The sequence below is a fragment of the Saccopteryx leptura genome, chromosome 4 (genome assembly GCF_036850995.1).
Source record: "Saccopteryx leptura isolate mSacLep1 chromosome 4, mSacLep1_pri_phased_curated, whole genome shotgun sequence".
In the NCBI taxonomy this organism is placed as follows: Eukaryota; Metazoa; Chordata; class Mammalia; order Chiroptera; family Emballonuridae; genus Saccopteryx; species Saccopteryx leptura.
In genome coordinates this window covers 53,350,972-53,375,558 of record NC_089506.1, presented here as the reverse complement: position 1 = coordinate 53,375,558, position 24,587 = coordinate 53,350,972, and the positions used below count along the sequence as shown (strand labels likewise).

The window sequence follows — 24,587 nt, the reverse complement described above, 5'->3', positions numbered from 1 at the left end:
GACAAGACAAAGGAAACTGCTCTTACTTGGGATATTACTGTTTTAATGCCACATTAGCCAATTTTTTTTCCTTAGTATTTATTTGCAGCCCTTTGCATTACTGGGCACGGAATCAATTTTAGCAGATTCTTTCAGCCACTGTATTGAGGTTGGATTATCCCACAGAGACAGAGTGAGAGCCCATTCAGGAAGCAATAATGGTGACAAGGAATAATCCTGGGCCCTTCTTCAAGATATCTGTCTCAATCAAAGAAGGAAGCAATGGCTTCCACTGCAGGTGCCACGACATTGAAATCTCTGTGGTCACCATCCTTCTGCTCTCACCAAACTCTCCTGAGAACCCATGAATTTAGCTAAGACAAGCAGAGGCTGGCAGTCAAAGTGCAAACTCGGGCCATAACCTGTCGACAGGGCAAAAACGCAGTACTGAAAAGTTGTAAAAGGAAGCAACAAGTGAAGGGAGGAATATTTATGTACATGTACTTACATGCAGATGTACACATGACTGAATGGATATACATGTGTCTGTGAAGCAGACATGAAAGGTATGGAAACCAAAGTAGAAAGTCAGTATCTCAAAGATGACCTGAAGAAATAATACTCATTTCAGAGTGTGAAATGCTCTCTGAAACGAGTATGAGATAGAATAAGAGACTGAAACAGAAGAGAAAGAAAGTCAGTTTCACACAGAAGAATGGTAGATTAATTAAAATATTTACTATTTCCAATATATTGCTAGAATGTATCAGTAGCCCATGGCTTATACATGGTATTTTATGTTGTTCATATTGTTTACACAAAGCTTAGCTAGTTCCCAAATAAATCTATTTACCTGAAACTGGCAAAAATGGAAATACATTGGCCCAAAAGGGAAGGGAAAGCAGGCACTGAGCAACAAGCTAGAAGTACACACATCCTGATACTAAAGATATGTAAGCTCTTAATGAGAATTTCTGTGGATTGCTGTAGCAATCTGTGGAATGCTTTGATCTGCTCGTGGAGAAATAGATCTCGCATTCTTTACTTTTGAGAATGTTTAAGTACTAGGAAACCTGGTTCCTTGATAAACCACAGAACTGTTCCCTCTCTTGCTTCCTAGTTTCCTCCTGTACATACTGGTTAATTCACAATAGTACCCAAATACATTTGAGTATCTCCCACATCAAACAAAACAAACATTTTCTCTTGATCCCACATTTCCCTCCAGATAATGCCTCACATCTCTGTTCTTCCCAGTAAACACTATTGAAATAAATGTCTGTAATCGACATGACCACTTCCTCACCGGATTCTCAGTGCAGCTCATTCAGAATTTTGTCCCCACCAATCCACCCAAGCTGCTATATCAAGATCACCAACAGCTATAGTGACAACAGTCAATTCTCGGCCATCATCTTTCTCTGTGTCATAGAACATTCGATACAATTGAAACATTATTTCCCTTGGTTTTCATGATAACACACCCCAGAGGTTCCCTTCCCGTCTCCATACTCCTTTCAGCTACTCCTCCTGAGCCCCCACTGTTGGGAGAGCCTTGGAGCTGGCTCTTAGCTATCTTCTCTGTCTAGGTGACCTCATCCAGCCCAGCTCTAACAACTCCCGGGTTTATATTCCCAGCCTGGACCTCCACCTTGACCTCCAGACCTCTGGAATCTCAACTTGTATGACAACTGTATGTGTAACTTAAGTTTACCCATGGCCAGCACAAACTCTCCATTCTCCTTACTCCTTCAACCTGCTTCCTACCGCTAGATTTCCCATCTTGGTAAACATCGTTGCCATCCACCCAAGCACACAGCCCAAAACGCAGGATTGTCTTGCCTTCATCGTTTCCTCTCACGCTGAGCCTCATCCCTGTGGGCTCTGTGTCTGGAACATACCCTCTCTACCTTCACTTCTCCCATCTTCCCTGGTACCATTGTGGTCTAGTTGCCACCTTCTCTCTCCCCTGAGCTACTCTTGCAATCTTCTCACTCTCCTACCTGCTTCCACCATTGCCCTACAGCAGGGGTCCCCAAACTACGGCCCGCAAGCCACATGCGGCCCCCTGAGGCCATTTTTCTGGCCTCCGCCGCACTTCCAGAAGGGGCACCTCTTTCATTGGTGGTCAGTGAGAGGAGCACTGTTGTGGTGGAGCCGCAAAGCACGACATCACTCACGTACAGTACTACTTCCGGTGACGCAGGACACACGCATCACAGCTCCAGAAGCGCGTCATATCACTTATTATGGCTAGCAGTGACAAATATGGAACCGGACATTGACCATCTCATTAGCCAAAAGCAGACCCATAGTTCCTATTGAAATACTGGTCAGTTTGTTGATTTAAATTTATTTGTTCTTTATTTTAAATATTGTATTTGTTCCTGTTTTGTTTTTTTACTTTAAAATAAGATATGTGCAGTGTGCATAGGGATTTGTTCATAGTTGTGGGTTTTTTTTATAGCCCAGCCCTCCAACGGTCTGAGGGACAGTGAACTGGCCCCCTGTGTAAAAAGTTTAGGGACCCCTGCCCTACAGTCTATGCTCCAACAGCAGCTAGAGAGGTCATTCTCAGGTGCAATTTGGATTGTGTTCCCCCCATACTTAAAAACCTCCAGTGGCTTGCCATTACGCTTATAAAAACACCCACATTCCTCCTGCCCAGGGTGTTCAACGCCCATGGGATCTGGCTCCTTCCTTTCCAATGTCACCACACATCACAGCCTTGCTCACTTGACTCCACCAACCGTCTATCTGATCCTCAAACACACTGTCCTGTCTCCCCCTCACACCTCTCACAATCAGAGTTCCCCTTGCCTGGGAGATTCATTTCTCAGATTTTCCCCAGACTAGGACTGCCTCATCATTCTGTTTTCCAATCAAAATCACCTCCTCAATAAAGCCTTTGCTGATTACCTGCAGTCAATCTCCATCCCATTCTCCTGATTTATTTTTCTTTGCTGCATTTGCCATCATTTTAAAAGAACCACTCATTCATTTAAGTGTATTTGCTCTGTAAGACCATTGGAATGTAGGACTTAGTTGGTTTCCCTTGGGGCTACAGCCCCAGGCCTTAGTACAGTGCCTCACTCACAGCAAGGCCTCAACACTTAATTCATGCACGGACAAGGACAGCGGTACTTTCTTTTAAAAGGATTGAGAAATGCACTGGATCATGTCTCACTGAAAAAAGGAAATATTACCAGATAGAAAACAGCTCATTAAAGTTGAGCTCAGTACTTACCAAGGTGAGAATCTTCCAGATGGCGGCGTTGAATATGACTTTGGAGAAAGGCTTGGTTCATGAAGGCCTTGTCACAAAAATGGCACTGAAAAGGAGAAAGCAACAAATCAAAGTGGCCGTAATGAGTCCCTTCCACCTGATTTCAATTAAAATTCAGGTACCTGAAGTACTACTACTGCTTGGTGGCTTTCCTCCAAAAGATACCATCCTGGCAAGCGATACTAAAAGCCTGACTAAAACAACACATATAAAACGTGCGCGCCCTTCCCAAACTGCCCACAAGGTAGTGGAAACTATCACCTAGCAGTTACATAAGAGTAGCCCATCATGGCTTTCTGGAACCCTAATGCTGCTGCACTTAGACTGGGGGTACCCAGCATCATCACCAACTTGCTGGGACACTCCAGCAGCGCAAGTCTTCTTTCTGTTTCTCAAGCAGGCCAACCTCAGAGACTCTGCACGAGCTGGTCCCCTGCCTGAATCTTCCACAGGCCTTCCCATGACAGACTCCTTGACACTCAGGATGTCAGTTATAAAACATTTCCACACTGGGAATCAGTGGCACGTCCTCAACAAGATTTTCAAGAATGGTCCTTCTGCCAGTCACTGTACATCTCACCAGTTAATCTTTTCATGTTTATTTACTTCACTTGTTTGTCTTCAGCCTAATTCCTGTAGGTTACTGAAAGCACTGACTCTCATCTATCTTATTCACAGCATTGTCCCTGGAGCCCAACATTAATAAATGATTAAACAGATGCTTAGAAATATTTGCCCTCCTAAAATAAATGTATTGAAAAAAAATTCCACCAAATCTCTATTTTCCACTTAAACACAGATTCAAATTTTAAGCCAAAATTCAAATTGTTTTCATATATCCTCACCCCTGGATTACTCTGAAATAAATCCTGGATATTATATATTTTATTGGTTAATATTTCAGTGTTTTCTCTATAAGGACTTTATTTGACACAATCATAATATCATTATTCCATCTTTTAAAATGTGAATATTGTCCTGGCCAGATAGCTCAATTGGTTAGAGCAGTGGTCCCCAGCCCCCCGGTACCGGTCCGTGGGCCATTTGGTACCGGTCCACAGAGAAAGAATAAATAACTTACATTATTTCCGTTTTATTTATATTTAAGTCTGAACGATGTTTTATTTTTAAAAAATGACCAGATTCCCTGTTACATCTGTCTAAGACTCATTCTTGACACTTGTCTCGGTCACGTGATACACTTATCCGTCCCACCCTAAAGGCCGGTCAGTGAAAATATTTTCTGACATTAAACCAGTCCGTGGCCCAAAAAAGACTGGGGACCACTGGGTTAGAGCATCATCCCAATATGCAACAGTTGCTAGTTCAATCCTGGGTCAGGGCACAAACAGAAACAGATTGATGTTTCTCTCTCTCTCGCCCTTCCTCTCTCTCTAAAATCAATTAATAAATTAAAAATAAAATGTGAATAATTCCTTAATATCAATAAATATCTAACCATTTATCCCCCCCAATATTTCACACTTTGTCTCAGAAAAAAATTTTACAGATTGTTTTGAATTAGGATCCAAATAGTTATATTTTGCAATTGATTGTTATGTCCCTTAATTCCTTTAGTCTATAGATTGCCCCTCCCTCTCTCATTTTTCCTTGCAGTATTTTGCTGAAGAAACCTAACATTTGTTCTGCAGAGTTTCTCTCAGTTTGGATTTCACTGTTTCAGCGCTATTGTGCTATTTACATTTCTTCTATTTGTGCACTGCCTTACTCTTAGCATAACTGCACCAGAACTTCAGGTCCTAGTGTCCTAGAAAACCAATGTAACAGCAATTTCTCAACATTGCATTTCAGAGAATCTTTAAAAAACCATTTCATCCTTCTCTGCTAATGGTGAATGCTCTGGTTTAGCGACTTACTCAAGTGTAAGTGTGAGCTCTAGAGCTATGCACAGCACTGGAGAAGGAAAACAATAAAGAACCCTAGATAAAACTTTTCATTTCTGTTATTCTTTTTCTTTTTTTTAAGTGAGGAGGGGAGATAGAAAGAGACTCCTGCATGGACCCTGACTAAGATCCACCAGGAAACCCCCATCTGGGGCCAATGCTCAAATCAATCAAGCTATCCTCAGCACCCAGGACTGACACTCGGACCAGCTAAGCTATCCTCAGTGCTTGGGGCCAATGCTCTAACTAACTGAGCTATCTTCAGCACCTGGGGCCGACACTTGAACCAACGGAGCTATCACCCAGAGCCAACACTTGAACCAATTCAGCCACTGGATATGGGAGGGGAAAACACAGAAAGGGGGAAAGGGAGAGAAAGAGAAGCAGATAGTTGCTTCTCCTGTGTGTCCTGCCTGGGGATCAAACCCAGGACATCTGACGCTGGGTTGCTGCTCTATCCACAGAGCCCACTGGCCACGGAAACTTTTAATTTCTAAAAATGAAAAAAATATTTTAATTATTTGAATAGTACAGAAGACTCATGAGCTCACGGTAAGAAGGGGTTCCTATTCCAAAACAGAAAAGACTGACATTTTCACTACGTCCAAATGAAAAACACTGAAATCTAAGAGATTTGTTTCTGGATCTGCATGTAGGAAGCTTGAGAATCACCACTTCATCTCAACAAGCAAAAAGCTGAACAGACTGAAAAAGCAACTCTTCATAGATCTGTAAGAGGGGAGGTCACAGACCAAACCACTGCCCCAAGCTTGGAGAGATGGGAAGTCACAAGGGACTGGAGCAGAGGCTCACCAGCAAAACCCCCACAGGAACCAGTGCAGCTAAAAAAACCTAAACTGTAATTGACTAATTACTTCAGGCTCAGAGTGGATGGTTTGAGAGTTAAAAGCTCTGAGTGGGGAACTTTCAAGTTAATAAAGACAATCTACAAAAATCTATATCTAACACCTACAAAAACCTACAGTGTGTCCGTAAAGTCATGGTGCACTTTTGACCAGTCACAGGAAAGCAACAAAAGATGACAGAAATGTGAAATCTGCACCAAATAAAAGGAAAACCCTCCCAGTTTCTGTAGGATGATGTGGCAGCATGTGTGCATGCGCAGATGATGACGTAACACCATGTATACAGCAGAGCAGCCCATGGCAATGCCAGTCGAGATGTGGACGGTACAGAGGAAAGTTCAGTGTGTTCTGTGGCTCGCTAAATTTGAATCCGTGACCAAAGTGCAATGTGAATATCAGCGTGTTTATAACGAAGTGCCACCACATAGGAATAACATTACTTGGTGGGATAAGCAGTTGAAGGAAACCGGTAGTTTGGTGGAGAAACCCCGTTCTGGTAGGCCATCAGTCAGTGATGAGTCTGTAGAGGCTATATGGGATAGCTACCTAAGGAACCCTAAAAAATCTGTGCATGAGCCCACATCGAATTGCACTGAATAGGTATGAAACTGGGAGAGTTTTCCTTTATTTGGGGCAGATTTCACATTTTTATCGTCTTTTGTTGCTTTCCTGTGACCGGTCAAAAGTGTACCATGACATTACAGACACAGTGTATATCTAACGTACTTAGTGGTGGGAAACCCAAAGTTTTCCAATGAAGATCAGGTAAAGGCAAGAATATCCCCTCAGCACTGCTTTTCAACGCCGTACAATGAAATAAGGCAAGAAAAGGAAATAAAAGATATACAGACTGGGAAGGAAAACACAGAAATGTTTTTGTATGCAGACAACATTTCCATGTAGAAACTCCAAAAGCACTGACCTAAAACCAATAACCAGGTATATCAAAGTTGCAGAATATAAGTGTAATATTCTAAGGTCAATTGCTTTCCTGTACTTTAGCAATGGCAAGTGGTATTTGAAATTAAAAACATAACATCATCGCCTGACCAGGTGGTGGCACAGTGGATCGAGAGTCAGACTGGAACACAGAGGACCCAGGTTCTCTCACAGAGGACTGGAACACAAGGTCCCCAACTTGAGTGCGGGCTCATTCAGCTCGAGCATGGGCTTACCAGCTTAAAGGCAGGGTCATTGGCTTGAGCATGGGATCATGGATCCCATGGTTGCTGGCTTGAGCTCAAAGGTCACTGGTTTGAGTCCAAGGTCACTGGCTTGAGTCCAAGGTCACTGGCTTGAGCCCAAGGTTGCTGGCTTGAGCAAGGGGTCACATGCTCTGCAGTAAATCCCAGGTCAAGGCATGTATGAGAAGCAATCAATGAACAACTAAAGTGACACAACTACAAATTGATGGTTCTCATCTCTCTCACTTCCTCTATTTCTTTTTCTCTCTCAAACACAGAAATAAATAAAAATTAAAAATCCCAGAAAGTTATTTTGTGAATACCAGCAAACTAATTCTAAAGTTTCCAGGAAGAAGCAGAAGACCCAGACTAGCCAACACAATACTGATGAAGGACAATGTTGAAGGACTGATACTACCCAACTTTAAGATTTAATATATAAAGCTATAGTAATCAAGATGCTGTGGCACTGGCTAAACAATAAACAAATCAGTGGAACAGAATAGAGAATCCAGAAGTAACCCATATAAATATAGTCACCTAATCTTTAACAAACAGGCAAAAGCAATATAGTGGAACAAGGACAGTCTCTCAGCAATGGTGCTGGAACAAGTGGTTTTCCATATGTCAAAAAGAAAAGGAAAAAAGGATCTAGACACAGAACTTATATATCAATATCCTTCACAAATCTAACTCAAAATGGATCACAGAACTAAATGTGAAATGCAAAACTATAAAACTCCTATAAAATACCATAGTTAAAAAACCTAGATGACTTTTGGGTATGGTGATGCCTTCTTTCTTTTTAATAATTTTTTTATTGATTGATTTTAGGGAAGGGGAGAGAGGGAGGGAAACATCAATTTGTTGTTCCACCCACTTATGCATTCACTGGTTTCTTGTATATGCCCTGATTGGGGATTGAACCTGCAACCTTGGCATATCATATCACTCTAACCAACTGAGCTAAAGGGCCAGGGCTAGTGATGCCTCTCAGACACAACACCAAAGACACAGTCCATTAAAAAAATTAATAAGTGAAGTTAAACAATTCTGCTTGGCAAAAGACAACATCAACAGAATAACAAGACAATATATACACTGTCTTGAAAATATTTGCAAAACACATAACTCATAAAGTTTTGTTATCCAAAATATACCAAAAAACTCTTAAAACTCAAGAAAAAGGAAACAAACAATCCAACTAAAAAATGGGCCAAAGCCCTGGCTGGATAGCTTAGTTGTTTAGAGCATCACCCCAAAGTGCAAAGGTTGCCAGTTCGATCCCTGGTCAGAGCACATACAGGAACAGATCACTGTCTCTCTCGCTCCCTATTCTCTCTCTAAAATCAATAAAATAGACATTTTTTTAAAAAGGGACCAAAGACCTTAAAAGATACGTCACCAAAGAAAATATACAGATGGTAAATAAGCATATGAAAGGATGTTCCAGCTCTGGCCAGATGGCTCAGTCGGTTAGAACATCTTCCTGATACACAAAGGTTGCCAGTTTGATCCCCAGTCAGGGCATGTACAAGGGACAGATCAATGTTTTGTCTCTCTCTCTTTCCCTACTTCTTTCTAAAATTCATTTAAAAATAGTTCCACATAGGCCCTGGCCGGTTGGCTCAGCGGTGGAGCGTCGGCCTGGCGTGCGGGGGACCCGGGTTCGATTCCCGGCCAGGGCACATAGGAGAAGCGCCCATTTGCTTCTCCACCCCCCCCTCCTTCCTCTCTGTCTCTCTCTTCCCCTCCCACAGCCAAGGCTCCATTGGAGCAAGGATGGCCCGGGCGCTGGGGATGGCTCCTTGGCCTCTGCCCCAGGCGCTAGAGTGGCTCTGGTCGCTGCAGAGCGACGCCCGGAGGGGCAGAGCATCGCCCCCTGGTGGGCAGAGCATCGCCCCTGGTGGGCGTGCCGGCTGGATCCCGGTCGGGCACATGCGGGAGTCTGTCTGACTGTTTCTCCCCGTTTCCAGCTTCAGAAAAAAAAGAAGAAAAATTAAAATAAATAAATAAATAAAAATAAATAAATAAATAAATAAAGTTCCACATAATATGCCATCAAGAAAATGCAAATTTAAATAGTGAGATATCACCACATACCTATCAGAATGGCCAAAATAAAGAGAACTGACCATACCAAATTGTGGTGAGGATGTGGAGCAAAGGGAACTCTCGTTCACTGCTGGTGGAAATGCAAAATGGTAGAACCACTTTGGCACTTTCTTACAAAACTAAACATACTCTAACCATACAATCCAGTAATCACACTCCTTGGCATTTACCCAAAGGAGTTGAAAACTTAAGTCCACACACACAAAAAACCTATATACAGATGTTTACAGAAGCTTTATATTGGAAGACGTTCTTCAGTATGTGAATGGATAAATAAACTCTGAAATGAACTATCAATCCATGAAATAAAGTGGAAGAACCTATCAAGATTACATCCTATATGATTCCAACTATATGACATTCTGGAAAAGGCAAGAGTACAGACACAATAAAAAGATCAGTGGTTGCCAGGTTTTGAGGCGAGAGGATGAAAAGGCAGAGCACAGAGGACATTTAGGAAGTGAAAATATTCTTTATGATACCAAAATGATGGGTACATGACATTAAACATTTGTCTAAACCCAGAGTGAACGATAAGTAAACAATGAACTTTGGTGGATAATGATGTGCCAATATAGGCTCGTCAATTGCTGTCACTATGGTGGGGATATTGATAATGGAGGGGGCTATGCATGGGTGGAACGAGGGGGTACATGGGAACTTTCTGTACCTTCCCTCAATTTTGCCATGAACTTAAAATTGCTATAGAAAAACCCTGCACATGAATGTTCATATCAGCATTATTCATGTTAGCCAAACACTGGAACACAACAAAATATTATCCAAAGGTGAAAGGTTAACAAATCTGATACATGTACACAATGAATGCTAGTCAGTTAAAAAAATAAATTGATACACCTCAACAACTTGTTCTGTCAAGCCCCAAAACCAATGCTATCTGATCTTCTGTCACTTTGCTTACAAAGAGATCTTACAGTAATTAGAAACTTAATAAGCCTAATGTGGTGGCGCAGCAGATGGAGCATCAACCTGGAGCACTGAGGTTCAAAACCCTGGGCTTGCCTGGTCAAGGTACATTTGGGAGATGATGCTTCCTGCTCCCCTCCTCTCTTCCCCTCTCCAAAACAAATAAATAAAATCTTTTTTAAAAATTAGAAAACAGGGCCCTGGCTGGTTGGCTCAGCGGTAGAGCATCGGCCTGGCGTGAGGGGGACCCGGGTTCGATTCCCAGCCAGGGCACATAGGAGAAGCGCCCATTTGCTTCTCCACCCCTCCCCCTCTCCTTCCTCTCTGTCTCTCTCTTCCCCTCCCACAGCCGAGGCTCCATTGGAGCAAAGATGGCCCGGGCGCTGGGGATGGCTCCTTGGCCTCTGCCCCAGGGGCTAGAGTGGCTCTGATCGTGGCAGAGCGACCCCCCGGAGGGGCAGAGCATCGCCCAGGGGCATGCCGGGTGGATCCCGGTCGGGCGCATGTGGGAGTCTGTCTGACTGTCTCTCCCCGTTTCCAGCTTCAGAAAAATACAAAAAAAAAAAAAAAAAAATAGAAAAGAAAGAAACTTAATAAAAGTCAAATAAGCTTTACAATGAGAAGTAGCAGAAGGTTCAGGAATCCTATTTATTTGAACAAAGACTCTGCTTTAGAAATAATAAGGTTTTCTTTCAGGAAAAGATGGCAGGACAGAATTCCACATAACTGGGAATCAAATTTCCCCATTAATAAAATAAGACTTTAAAAAAGTATTTAAAACTTTTATCCTCTAAAACCCTTCGCATTTTGTTTTTTCTTTTTTTTATTCAGTGAGAGGAGGGGAGGCAGAGAAACAGACTCCTGCAAGCACCCCAACCAGATCTAGAAATTGCACCCCAGAAATCCCACTAGGGGGCAATGCTCTGCCCATCTGGAGTGTTTTTTCATTGCTCAGCAACCCAGCTCTTCTTAGCACCTGAGGTAGAGGCCATGGAGCCATTCTCAGTGTCTGGGGAAAGAGGGAGAGAGAGAAAGAGAGAGAGAAGCAAGAGGGGAGGGGTGGAGAAGCAGATGGGTGCTTCTCCTGTGTGTCCTGACCTGGAATCAAACCTGGGACATCCACATGCCGGGCCAATACTCTACCACTGAGCAAACCAGCTAGGGCCTGCATTTTCTTAAAAAGATAGTATATATAGTATACACATATATATATACATACACACACATATATATATATGAGATAAATATAATGCATCTATGAATTTAATATACCAGTGAATGATATACACTATTTCAAAAGAGTATCCTTTAAAACATTTTCAGAAAAGAAAAAAGTGATATAATGAAGTAAGAACAGTTAGGTATTATTATATTCATAAACAGGAATCTGATGCTCTTTCCATGACAACCCCAAGGATAGAATATGTCAAATTATGTTCAGTATACTCAGTTTATGAAATGTAGACTACATGTAGATTATATGCTATGTGAAATACATAAATGATTTATCACCACTTTCACTCAAAATCATTAAAAAATGAAAAATACTTAGTGTAATAGAATTAACACAAGAACTCAGGATTCCTTTACCAAAATGAAGTAGGATGGAAGTTCTCTATTCCTCCAGAATTCTGAGACCTCCCAAAGACAATGGCAGTGGGAAACTGTGGATAAAAAAAACATTTCCACTGTACCTACTCAAACTTAGGGCCTGTTACATTGTTACTTATTTAATTTCGATGGCCACCACTTTATGAAGAAATCAAAGTTCAGAAAAATTAAGTTGTAGCATTATCAGCTGCATATTTTAACCTATGTTTCTCTAACTGCAAAATGCATGCTTTTTCTACCGTCCCACGCTCTTCTCCAACTCCAAGAGACTCAGTAACCGGAAGCAGTAACAGCAATTCACTGACAGACTCCAAAATCTGCCTGTGTTGCTGGAGCATGGAGAGGAATCTGAGGCTTCTAGCTATGAAAATGAAAGGTCTTCATAGAATGAGTCTAAGTCCTGTTATGATGCACTAGTGTTTCAAAACATTTAAATAAAGAAAAAATAATTTGATATCCAGATCCTTGGTACACACAGGCCTTTACACATGACCCCCAGACTTCCCCAGCGATTAAAAGTCTCTATTTAAGTACAAATTCATGACTGAATGGTATAATCAAATGACAATTTAAACAAAATCAATTGTCTTCCCATAAATTTATATTAGACCAAATATTCCCAGCTTATGAAACTGGTGTTTCAATGATTATAACACCATGGAACCCCAGCTAGCTTATGTGCTAACTAGTCTTAGCAAGTCTTTGACGACACCTCCCTAAATCACTGATTCTTACAGAATTAGCACTGTGACCTCTGGCCCTCTTTTCTGTACTCCCACTATATGATAAGCTCCTAAGAGAGGTCTGTCACAGCTCACTACCAGGAAGCCACTGCAGAAATTAATATCCAGCCTTGGTTGGATAGCTCAACTAGTCAAAGCATCCTCCCAATATGCAAAGTTGCTGGTTTGATCCCTGGTCAAGGCACATGCAGGAACAGATCAATGTTTCTGTCTCTCTCTAAAATCAATAAAAAAAATTTTTTTTTTAAATGAACATCCATATGTCATATCTCAGATGCTATTTACTGAGTCTTCCTCATTTTTTTTTTTTTTTTTTTTTTTTTTAAGAATACTTCAGTTGGCCCTGGCCGGTTGGCTCAGCGGTAGGGCGTCGGCCTGGCGTGCGGGGGACCCCAGTTCAATTCCCAGCCGGGGCGCACGGGAGAGGCGCCCATTTGCTTCTCCGCCCCCCCCCCCCCTCCTTCCTCTCTGTCTCTCTCTTCCCCTCCCGCAGCCGAGGCTCCATTGGAGCGGGGATGGCCCAGGCGCTGGGGATGGCTCCTTGGCCTCTGCCCCGGGCGCTAGAGCAGCTCTGGTTGCTCGAGGCAGAGCGACGCCCGGGAGGGGCAGAGCATCGCCCCTGGTGGGCCTGCCGGGTGGATCCCTGTCGGGCGCATGCGGGAGTCTGTCTGACTGTCTCTCCCCGTTTCCAGCTTCAGAAAAATACAAAAAAGAAAAAAATGTAAAAAAAAAAAAAAAAAAAAAAGAATACTTCAGTTGTTTTTATTTTGGAAAGAACTAATAATTAGTTTATAGTAAGAATTTTTTTATTTTTCAATAGCAGCAGCTTTTTTTTTTTTTTTTTACTATTTACCTTTTTTTTTCATTAAATTTTAAATTTATTGTGTTAACATGGGTTCAAGTGTCCCACTCAAGGCTTTCTCATGCTTTAAATGTAATATCTCATGGAATTCTCAGAACCTAAAAAGGTTGCTACTACTATTATTCTCACTTTCCTGATAAGGAAACTGAGGTTTAGAAAGTCAAATGATTTGCACAATGGAACAGTTAGCATTCAAAACCAGAAAGTTAACTCTAGAATTGCTCACACTATTCAAAGACTCCATAAAAAAACAATGTCAAGCCACCTAACAGAGGGCAGAGTGTACCTACACTATATAGGAAAAGGTGGTCTGGTCCCTCCTACCTCTTCTCGGTCACACCTGTACACACCACATAGCTACCACTATCATTCAGAACCCACTGAGTGGCCCAGGGTTGGCAGGTGTCACTCGTTTAATAAAATTGAGTATTACCTTTTTATTCTTATAAAATGTTGATTTATTAACAGCTATTTTTATGGTAACCAAAAGAATGAAAAAAATGTTTATAAACATAAAATTCTATGTTAGAGGATTTACTGTTTCGTTAGATTACTAACAAATCTTTAGCAAGATAAATTTTTTTTTTTTTAATTTTTATTCATTTTAGAGAGGAGAAAGAGACAGAGGGAGAGAAGGGGGGGAGGAGCTGGAAGCATCAACTCCCATATGTGCCTTGACCAGGCAAGCCTGGGATTCCGAACCAGCAACCTCAGCATTTCCAGGTCGACGCTTTATCCACTGCGCCACCACAGGTCAGGCCAAGATAAACTTTTTTTAAGTTTAAATACACTCATTGTTTAAGACATATATATTTATAAAGAGCCATTTCAGCAATATTTATAAATATTTAGATTTGAAATTGTATTTATGAAACAAATCAGCAATTAGCAACACCAATTTGACAATTATACCCCAGTGTGTGTACCCAAAGCTAAACACTAAGCCTTTTCCAACAGTCTTTCTTTCATTTTCTTTCTTTCTTTCTTTCTTTCTTTCTTTCTTTCTTTCTTTCTTTCTTTCTTTCTTTCTTTCTTTCTTTCTATCTTTTTGACAGAGACAGAGAGAGAGACAGAGAGAGAGGGAACAGATAGGAAGGGACAGACAGACAGGAAGCGAGAGAGATGAGAAGCATCAATTCTTCGTTAGAGCACCTTAGTTGGTTCATTGATTGCTTTCTCATACTGCCTTGAGGGGGTTTGGGAGCCGCTCACGGGGTCATGTCTATGGTCCCACGCTCAAGCCAGCGACCACCACACTCAAGCTGGTGAGCCAAGCTCAAGCTGGAGAGCTCAGGATTTCGAACCTGGGTCCTGTGTCCCAGTCTGACGTTCTATCCACTGCGCCACCGCCTGGTCAGGCTTTCTAACAGTTTTCTTTCCCAACTGTTCACCTCTTTAAAGTACACTTCTTTCAACACTCCTACTGAGTCAATCCTAAGCACTATTAACTCCACTATTTTCTGCACTATATACCCAGTTCTCTGTATTCACTATTACCTAAATCTACTGAAACCGTTTAAGCCATATTTAGCCAAATGACTAGAATATAAGGGTATGAAATCAATCCTGTCAGGCTGTTCCTTATTTCAGTATCTCCATCACACATTGTTGATACCTTTCTGCACTTCCTCCACCTAACTGATAAAAAAGATATATATGTTGATTTCTGTTACATTAAAAAATTACTATATTTGCCTGACCTCTGGTGGCGCAGTGGATAAAGCGTCGACCTGGGAACACTGAGGTTGCCGGTTCAAAACCCTGCACTAGTCTGGTCAAGGCATATATGGGAGTTGATGCTTCCTGCTCCTCCCCTCTTTCTCTCTCTCTCTCTCTCTCTTTCTCCCCCCTCCTCTCTAAAATGAATAAATAAAAAAAATTACTATATTTATCTTGTGTTCAATGTCCAACCCATAACAGTTGGAGATTGACAACAGAAAGGCAAATCTTTTTTTTTTTTTTTTTTTTGTATTTTTCTGAAGCTGGAAATGGGGAGAGACAGTCAGACAGACTCCCACATGCCCCCGGACCGGGATCCACCCAGCACGCCCACCAGGGGCGATGCTCTGCCCACCAGGGGTGATGCTCTGCCCCTCCAGGGCGTCGCTCCGCCTCGACCAGAGCCACTCCAGGGCCTGGGGCAGAGGCCAAGGAGCCATCCCCAGCGCCCGGGCCATCCCTGCTCCAATGGAGCCCCGGCTGCGGGAGAGGAAGAGAGAGACAGAGAGGAAGGGGGGGGGGGGGTGGAGAAGCAAATGGGCGCTTCTCCTATGTGCCCTGGCCGGAATCGAACCCGGGTCCCCCGCACACCAGGCCGACGCTCTACCACTGAGCCAACTGGCCAGGGCCAAAATTTTTTAATTTTTAAAAAACTGTTGTTATATATAGAGTGTTAGGAAATATACACATTGAAATATTTAGGAGCCTGCAACTTACTATCAAATGGTGCAGTAATATATATAAAGACAAAGGAAATAAAGCAACTATGGCAAACATTAACAATTGACGAATATGGTTGAAAGGTATATGGAACTTCCAGGCACTATCGTAACTTTTCTGTAAATTTGACAAGATTTTGAAATAAAAAATGAGAAAAATTTAAAAATGTAATCAGTTCAGATTGTTCTGGGGGCCAACCTCAGCTGTAATTTGTACATGGTTTATTTTCATTACACGCATTAGGACAAGAAAACAGCTTCTCAACTAACCGGCATTTACATGACTTAAATAAAGCGCTACAGACAACGTTTAATCATTAATCCTATGGTAATCTACATAAGGTAATGATCCATGTCATCTGTTGGTTAAAATTACTGTTCTGGTTCATTTAAATATGCTGTTTCTTCTGCTTCACAGTACGAATCTTAAAACAAGACAAACAAACAAAAACAGTGATATAAAGGACTCACAATATCCTGGCCAGTGGGAAACTGAGGTTTTGGGGGGTTATGAATTTTAATCACAACACAGTTTCCCACCTGGTAATAGCTGGCTTTGGCCTCCATCATCATTTGTTGAGTAGAGATCATTTTTTTCCTTCGTTTACACTCTTCCTTGAGGAACTTGATCTCCCCGGCCTGCTTGGTGAGGAGCTCCCTGCTCTGCTCGCAGTTGGCCAGGCTCAGGCGCAGCCGCTCCTCCACGCCGTGCAGCTGCGAGGTGAGGAACTCCTGCGAGTGCATCAGGTACTCGATGCAGAGCTGCGCCAGGCGGATGAGCTTCAGCAGCACGGGGTCCACCCCCGACTGGCAGTGCGGGCACTTCTCGTCCTCCAGCTTGCAGAAGGTGATGTTCATGATGTTCTCCTGCAGCGTGAGGACATCCACCGCCCCGGCCACCTTGTCCACGTCGATGGCGCTCAGCCGCCGCCAGTCAGCACTTTCCAGCCGCGGCCGGAACTGGAAGAACGGCAGGGGGCCCGAGGCCGCGCTGGCGGGGAAACCGGCCATGGCCGCTGTCCCGGCGGCGGCCCCTCCAGGGGAGTCGGGGCCCTCGAGGCCGCTGGCCAGCGGGTAGTAGACCTGCTTGTGGAAGGGCTGTGGGAAGGAGACAAGATGGGGGTGGTGGGGGCGCTGTGCGTCCCGCGGATCCCCGACCCTCGCCGCCCCGAGCATCCCGGGCCTCCAGCCTCTTACCATGCCTGGAAGCAAGGCGGCCACCTCCGCTGGCATCGGAGGAAAGGGCGATCTTGGCCACTGCGCCGCGGCCGCCTCCCAGACCCGCGCCGCTGCCGTCAGCGCGGAGGCAGGTCCCAGGAGGCGGCGGCGGCGGTGGCGGGAACGGCAGCAACGGCCTAACGTCTGGGTGTTTGGGCCGTTGCTATGGCAGCGTCCTCCGCCGGGACTGGGAGCAAAGGGCGCGCTGCACCCCGCCTCCCGCGCTGTCAGCGTGCGCCCAGGGCCCTGCGGGTCCAGAGAAGACCTATTGGACTAGTGGACACACCCGTCCACCCAGAGGGGCACCACCCTCCCGAACCTTTAGGCCGAATATGCCCTGTTCCCAAGCGGATCCACATTCCCGGGACCTTCCAGTCCTAGTTCCATCGTCTGGTTACTCACTCCTATTCCCGCCTTAGATTTTGAGATCAGAAATATCTATTCATCCTCATTTTTTACACACAACTCAGAAAACATTAAGCATCGAAACTATGTAAAATTAAACGGGATGGAGGGGGACTGGCTGCCAAAGGGTCCAAAGACACTTTGGGGTGTAATAAAAATTCTATATTTTGATTATTTTGTTGATTACATGGGCGTATACATAACAAATTCACCATATTGCACACTGAAAACTAAGGGTGTATTTTGTATATAATGACTCAATAAAGTTTTTAAAATTAAATTTCTAGTGTAGTTAATTATAGTTGGTGGTAGGCTTTCTAAATTTCTTACAGGAAGGATACTTTTTAAAATGGACTTTTTCTTCCTTTTATGGGTTGGCTACCTAAGTTAACATTCTGATAAAAGTACAAACCAAAAAAACTTCCCCAAATATTTATTACTTTGTTTTTCCAAGAGGATGGATTTTCAAAAAGGCAAGATTAAACAATTACATGGAGGGGAATTTTAACCATCAGCTTTACCATCAAGTTTTACAGGGCCCTGGTAATCTACCTTACAGACTTGTGGGGCAGCTGCATTCCTGGGTTTTGTTTCTGTTTTTGGAGAGGCTAAAAAATTTCTAGCAACAGCTTGTAGACCTCAGGCCTCTCATTCTTGGGGTCTTCTGATGGCTGCATGTGGCTATCAGAGATCAGTGAGCTGAGGAAAAGCCAGACATTTCTCAATCTACCGGGGAGCCCCGGCGTGGACCAACCATCAGGAAAACTTTTGTCTTTCCTAACAGCCAAAGAACAGAAGAAAGAAAAATACAATTCAGAGTAACCAGAAGCAAAGCTATAATATCAAATATTTTTACCACTTCCCAGTTACTGTAATTAAAAATAAACCTGCATAAAAGCATCCAGGAAACAAGCATGCACTTCATATTATTTCATAGGAATCATACATCTAATTAACGTCTAATGGAACTTGGGGGTGGGTTATGACAGATTCACTGCTGCCGCATTAAAGTCTTAAACATCTAGGTTCAAGGTTTGACTTTTTGTCTACTTGCTTCCTGACCTAGAACAAGTTAGGTCAACCTTAGGCCTCAGTTGTCCTATCTATATAAAGGGCGTCAGGATACCAACCTGGCAGGTCTTTGAACTTTGGACTCCATCCACTGGGCTGAAGGATTATTGGGAACAAGGGCCGAGGTCTCTCTTGCTCACAGTTATATCCCCAGCACCTAGCATAGGACAGGCAGGCAGAGGCGTTAAGAATTCGCAAACGGACACGTGGATAAAGAATGATCAAATGAAATAGGAGCTTCCAGCTCTTATCCCTCGTTATTTTCTCGCCTCTGGCCTGGTAGGGAGATTCACCTGTGCTCTGGGACCAAGCCCTTGGAGTTGAACGTGGGTGGCTGTCCGCGTGGCCCCACTACAGTCCGTGAAGGAGGCATAAGGGCCCGAGAAAGCCTCTGTTCACGCCACCATTCTGGCCCCGAGCTCGGTAGGATTTACCACCCTCCCCCCTTGATGGAATCTCTTTGGCAAGATGGCCGGACCGGGAAAGAAGGGGGTACGCTTCCCGATTCCTCTACCCCCCATACCCCAGCAGGGCCACCAACAGGACGCACCGTGGGGCCGGCTCCGGAATCCGCAAGGACAAAAGCCGGGAAAAGCGGGCTCCACTGGAACTTCGGCCCCTGCGCTTTGAAGACAAATGGCAATGGGGGCTGCGGCAGCCTAGCCAGCGGGGTCTGCAGCGCCTCTGCTCCCAGCCGGCGGAAGCGGGAGGAGGACCCAGCTTCGCTAGCACCAAGATGCCCCTTCTGCCGCGGACTCCCCGGGCGCCTGACGCATCTCAGGCCTCGGCAAACCCCCGGTGCGCGCTCCTCCTGGGCGAACGGCGGGCGCTGCAGTCAGCCAGGGCGACGCTGGGAATCCAGATGCGCTGCTTAGGGTACGCAGGCCCACCGAGGGTCTGGAGCAGCAAAGCGGGAAGCAGCGAGTATTGCTCCTTCCAAGATGCAGGATAAAGCCTGCCTGGTTTAGGCAAGTTGTGGCAAGGCAGGCAGCCTGGCGCCGCTCCGGGCCCTCCCAGACTCCAGGCCGCTGGCGCCTAAGGATCCCCCACCCCCCTCCCGCTCCCTCCCCTCCGCGATCTTTCTCCGGCCTCTTCTCTCTGCGTCCCAGATCCTCTGGCAGCTGGGCGGGACCTTGCACATCTAGACTGCAGCGCTAAAATGCGCTCCGCCAATCCGGCTGTTAGTGCAGACACGTGGTACCCGGGGCCGCTCTGTTGCTGGTGCGGGATGCTCTCCCCAGGAAGGCTTTTCGAGAGAACCCAGATTCACTCTAGTCGTGTGGATGGCCTGGCCTTCTAGCAATTTCCCTTAGAGGCTTTACGTGAATTCACTCCCAAGAAGAGACTCTTTTTAATCGCAGAAATCTGCACATTCCGGAGACCTAGAAGATTCAAATGCAGCCCTGCGTTTGGGTGACGAGGAAAACGGATTAGCACTTTACAAGTGAAGCACATCAGGATTTAAACCTACGTAGCCTTGGCCGTTTCTTTCGGTTATGCCCACTTTAGAACTAGAGGCATGGGTCTCCGTTGGCAGAAAGGTCGAAGGTGTGGGGAGAGGGAATTGTGGTCAAGAGTAATGTGACTATTTAATCTAAAATTGGAACATGTGTGTAAAGCCAGTAGCCACGGCCACCATCACAGCCACCTGGCTCGTGCAAGTTTGCATTACATTCAGACAGACAGTAATGAAATAACATCACCTTTAATCCTAGCTTGCACCCGGCAGCAAGTAAAAACACATACTGGGCTCTAAAACCCACTCATTCAGTGCTCACAAAGCTACTGATTTATCCGAGTTTCCTAGAATCAAAGGTATTTACCTCACCAGCCTTATTCACCTCTGTTTCCCATCTCTTTCTCTCTGCACAAACTGGCTTCTCCTTCAGCACTCCACCATCGTAGCTACCTCTCCTCTCCTCCATGTGGCCTTTCTCTGCTCTCCTCTCTAATGCTAATCTCAGGAACTGAAGGAGAGCAAGCTCCCGGTCTGCCCCACTTTATAGTGTAGAAACCAAAACCTTTAATCCAATATATAAACAAGGAAGTATCTGATACAAAGTCACTTACTTATCTGAGGCATAATGGGATTCCTCATGAGAGTGCACCACCCCACATCAAAAAGGGTGGGAAAGGCTTAGTCCCCAAACCAAGCCCCAGGCTACAAGGATCCTGCCTGCCCACAGCCCACCCCTAACACACATTAATATTATCACACCCACCCCAAGCAAGAAGGGCAACCAATACTATCACCTGGGAGATGGGCTTCCACGTGGGCAGTGCCATTTTTAACAAAGTGAGCATAATATATTTTATCTGCCCAACAATGTGGTATGACAATGGAGAAAAATTCAGTAGTTTAAAATAATGAGCAGCCCTGGCCGGTTGGTTCAGTGGTAGAGCACCGGCCTGGTGTGCGGAAGTCCCGGGTTTGATTCCCGGCCAGGGCACATAGGAGAAGCGCCCATCTGCTTCTCCACTCCTCCCCCTCTCTTTCCTCTCTGTCTCTCCCTTCCCCTCCTGCAGCCAAGGCTCCATTGGAGCAAAGTTTGCCAAGGCGCTGGGGATGGCTCCATGGCCTCCGCCTCAGGCACTAGACTGGCTCTGGTTGCGACAGCGATGCCCTGGATGGGCAGAGCATCGCCCCCTGGTGGGCATACCGGGTGGATCCCGGTCGGGCGCATAGCGGAGTCTGTCTGACTGCCTCCCCATTTCCAGCTTCAGAAAAATACAAAAACAAAGCAAAACAAAAATAATAATAATAATAATAATAATGAGCAATCCAGAAGTGTGCATTTTAACAACCATAAAGTTGACACAGATTGAGAAATTTGAGTACGTCTTTTGTAAAATCTTAGTGTCTGCTGTAGCAAGAATCGTTCTTCAGTTAAAAAAGAGTAATAAAGGCCCCGGCCGGTTGGTTCAGTGGTAGAGTGTCGGCCTGGCGTGCAGGAGTCCTGGGTTCGATTCCCGGCCAGGGCACACAGGAGAAGTGCCCATCTGTTTCTTCACCCCTCCCCCTCTCCTTCCTCTCTGTCTCTCTCTTCCCCTCCCGCAGCCAAGGCTCCATTGGAGCAAAGTTGGCCCAGGCGCTGAGGATGGCTCTGTGGCCTCTCCTCAGGTGCTAGAATGGCTCTGGTTGCAACATAGCAATGCCCCAGATGGGCAGAGCATCGCCCCCTGGTGGGCATGCTGGGTGGATCCCAGTTGGGCTCATGCAAGAGTCTGTCTGACTGCCTCCCCATTTCCAACTTCAGAAAAATGCAAAAAAAAAAAAAAAAAAGTAATAAATACAATATTATCTCACTTATATGTGGAATCTAATAAACATAATAAACGGAGGAACAAATAGAAAGAGAAGCAGTCACAGGGAATAGATGGACAGTTGTCAGAGGGAAGGGGGAAGAAGGGTTGGGATCAAAGGTGAAATAATAGGCCAAAAACATATACATAACAACAAGGTAGCAATAGCCCAGGGAGGGAGGAGGGTGTGGGGGAAGGGGGCAGAGTGCGAAATGGGAGGCTGAGAGATTTTGTATGGAGCATGGGAGTCACAATGTGGTGTGTAGAGGATATTATATTGAGTAGGAAACTTGAAACCATGTCATAACAACAAATGAAAATTAAAAGAATTACCATTCTCATCATCAAGTGCATAAAGTGCTTAATTGTAAATGGAAGAAAATATTATTCACTTTATTTTCTTAAAATGTGTTCACACCTGTAAAAAAAAGAGAAAGTAACTACAGACAACAGGTTACTTGCAGTGGTGGGATTCAAATAATTTAACAACCAGTTCTCTTGCCCTAATAACTGTTTTAAGTACAGTATAAAAAAATATATACCGAAAGGTAGTTTATTATTTCATGCATTTAATACTTAAATAAGTACAATAAAAGAGGTACACAAAACTAGATTATAAGAAAGTTTTAAAATATTAATGAAAAAAATATTAAGTAATACCTGAGAAAAAAAACAATAAAACTGCTATTTAAGATATTTCTATATTGCTTCTTGATTGACATCCTCACTTGCAATTTTTTTCACCTATGAACGGAATGGACATTACTATGGGCACTTAGAATATGCTGTTGCACAGATGAATGTTAAAAAAGAGTAAGGAATGTAAATTTGTGATTTCCACATTGGACAGATGCCCAGGCACCCACCTTAGAGAGAACCCTGATTACAAGTGCCATTTTAACAACCAGTTCGCCAAACTCAACAAAAAACTAGGTATTGGTTCTACTGAACTGGTGCGAGCCAGCTGAATCCCACCACTGGTTACTCGTACTTTGCCCCAATGGAGTCAACTTTGTGCCATACTTTATTTGCATGATTCTTCAAATGTAGTAACATCTAACTATTTATGTTGAATTCCATGCTTTAGTTTTTACTTAAAATCATAGACTTAGGGCCTGACCTGTGGTGGCGCAGTGGATAAAGCGTCGACCTGGAAATGCTGAGGTTGCCGGTTCGAAACCCTGGGCTTGCCTGGTCAAGGCACATATGGGAGTTGATGCTTCCAGCTCCTCCCCCCTTCTCTCTCTCTCTGTCTCTCCTCTCTCTCTGTCTCTCCCTCTCCTGTCTAAAATGAATAAATAAAAAAAGAAAAAAAATCATAGACTTAGGACACCCTTGGTGAGATTTTAAAATTTGTCTAATTTTTAAATGATTAAATTTGAAAAAGAATCCAAGACCCCTCTAAAAATTTTCTAAAGTGGTGATGTTGCAAAGATTTCTAGATAGAAATTGCAGGCACTATGAGGTAGATAAGGCCAATGCCCTTTAAGGCATGTGTGTGTGTATGTTTGTGTGTGTGTGTGTGTGTGTGTGTGTGTGTGTGTGTAAGGTGATTGTTTAATTAACATTACTTGATGATACACCATTTGAGTTACTTGTATTCCCAATTCTCCAGTAATATACTGTCAGTATATTACCCTACAAGTGCATAGTTGGAAGAAAAAAGATGAACCAATTGACCCTGGCGTGACATAGCAGCAATTCTACATTCTTCATCCTTTCAAACCCTTTATACCAATTACCACAGCTAAGCGGGAAGTGGCTGTGATAATTAAATAATTAAAAGTTTTGTTATTTCAGTATTGTTCTTCTCCATCTGACTATGAGATCCTCAAGTGTTCTAGCACATTGATTGGGGACATCTAGTGAGTGTTCAAATAAATATTTGGCATTTGAAGACAGAAATGATCCCCCAAAAGGGATATAGAAATGTTGGTGATCCTATCCTGTGGTAGGTACAGTGATTAAAGCACTGACCTGGAATGCTGAAGCAGCTGGTTCGAAGCCCCGGGCTTGCCCGGTTGAGGTACATACAAGAAGCAACTACAAGTTGATGCTTCCCGTTCCTCCCCCCACCTTTCTTTCTCTCCCACACCTCTCTTTAACATCAATAAATAAACTATTTAACAAAAAGAAAAAAAAACATATTGGTGAATATTAATCATTTATTATAGTAAATAAATAAAAATGTAGCTGAATTCATTTCAAATTTTTGTTTCTGTTTCTCATTTGAAAATAGTTAGTGTGAGAAAATGAAAATTACAGTGGGCCAGGCAATTTGGGGTGGTAGTTAACATGGTATCTATTTATTATTAAACATCAGATCTTATGGAATAAAGCCAAGGTTAGATATTCAAAATGGGACTAGGAGCCAAAACAATTTTAAAATATTGAATCAGGCAATATGTGCCATTTCTGCTTTTCTTTTTTTTTTTTTTTTTTTTTTGTATTTTTCTGAAGCTGGAAACGGGGAGAGACAGTCAGACAGACTCCCGCATGCGCCTGACCAGGATCCACCCAGCATGCCCACCAGGGGCGACGCTCTGCCCACCAGGGGGCGATGCTCTGCCCCTCCGGGGCGTCACTCTGTTGCGACCAGAGCCACTCTAGCGCCTGGGGCAGAGGCCAAGGAGCCATCCCCAGCGCCCGGGCCATCCTTGTTCCAATGGAGCCTT

General features: G+C 44.0%; 1 protein-coding gene across 5 annotated transcripts in view; it reads right to left on the bottom strand.

Annotated features, from left to right (window-relative positions):
* The window catches only part of DZIP1 (DAZ interacting zinc finger protein 1), a 79,132-nt gene extending 59,464 nt beyond the window's left edge, over positions 1-19,668 (bottom strand). For 4 of the 5 annotated variants that reach the window (XM_066380678.1, XM_066380680.1, XM_066380682.1 and 1 more), the window contains exons 1-6: positions 19,160-19,668; positions 18,669-18,766; positions 18,091-18,315; positions 17,113-17,379; positions 16,456-17,013; positions 3,227-3,311 (exon numbers count right to left, since the gene is read on the bottom strand). In XM_066380678.1, the coding sequence (XP_066236775.1) occupies positions 3,227-3,311; positions 16,456-17,013; positions 17,113-17,148 (679 nt within the window). In that variant the 5' untranslated portion in view covers positions 17,149-17,379; positions 18,091-18,315; positions 18,669-18,766; positions 19,160-19,668. The remainder of the gene's footprint in view (positions 1-3,226; positions 3,312-16,455; positions 17,014-17,112; positions 17,380-18,090; positions 18,316-18,668; positions 18,767-19,159) is intronic. The other variant, XM_066380679.1, reaches the window with a different exon arrangement.
* Positions 19,669-24,587: the final 4,919 nt, after the last annotated feature.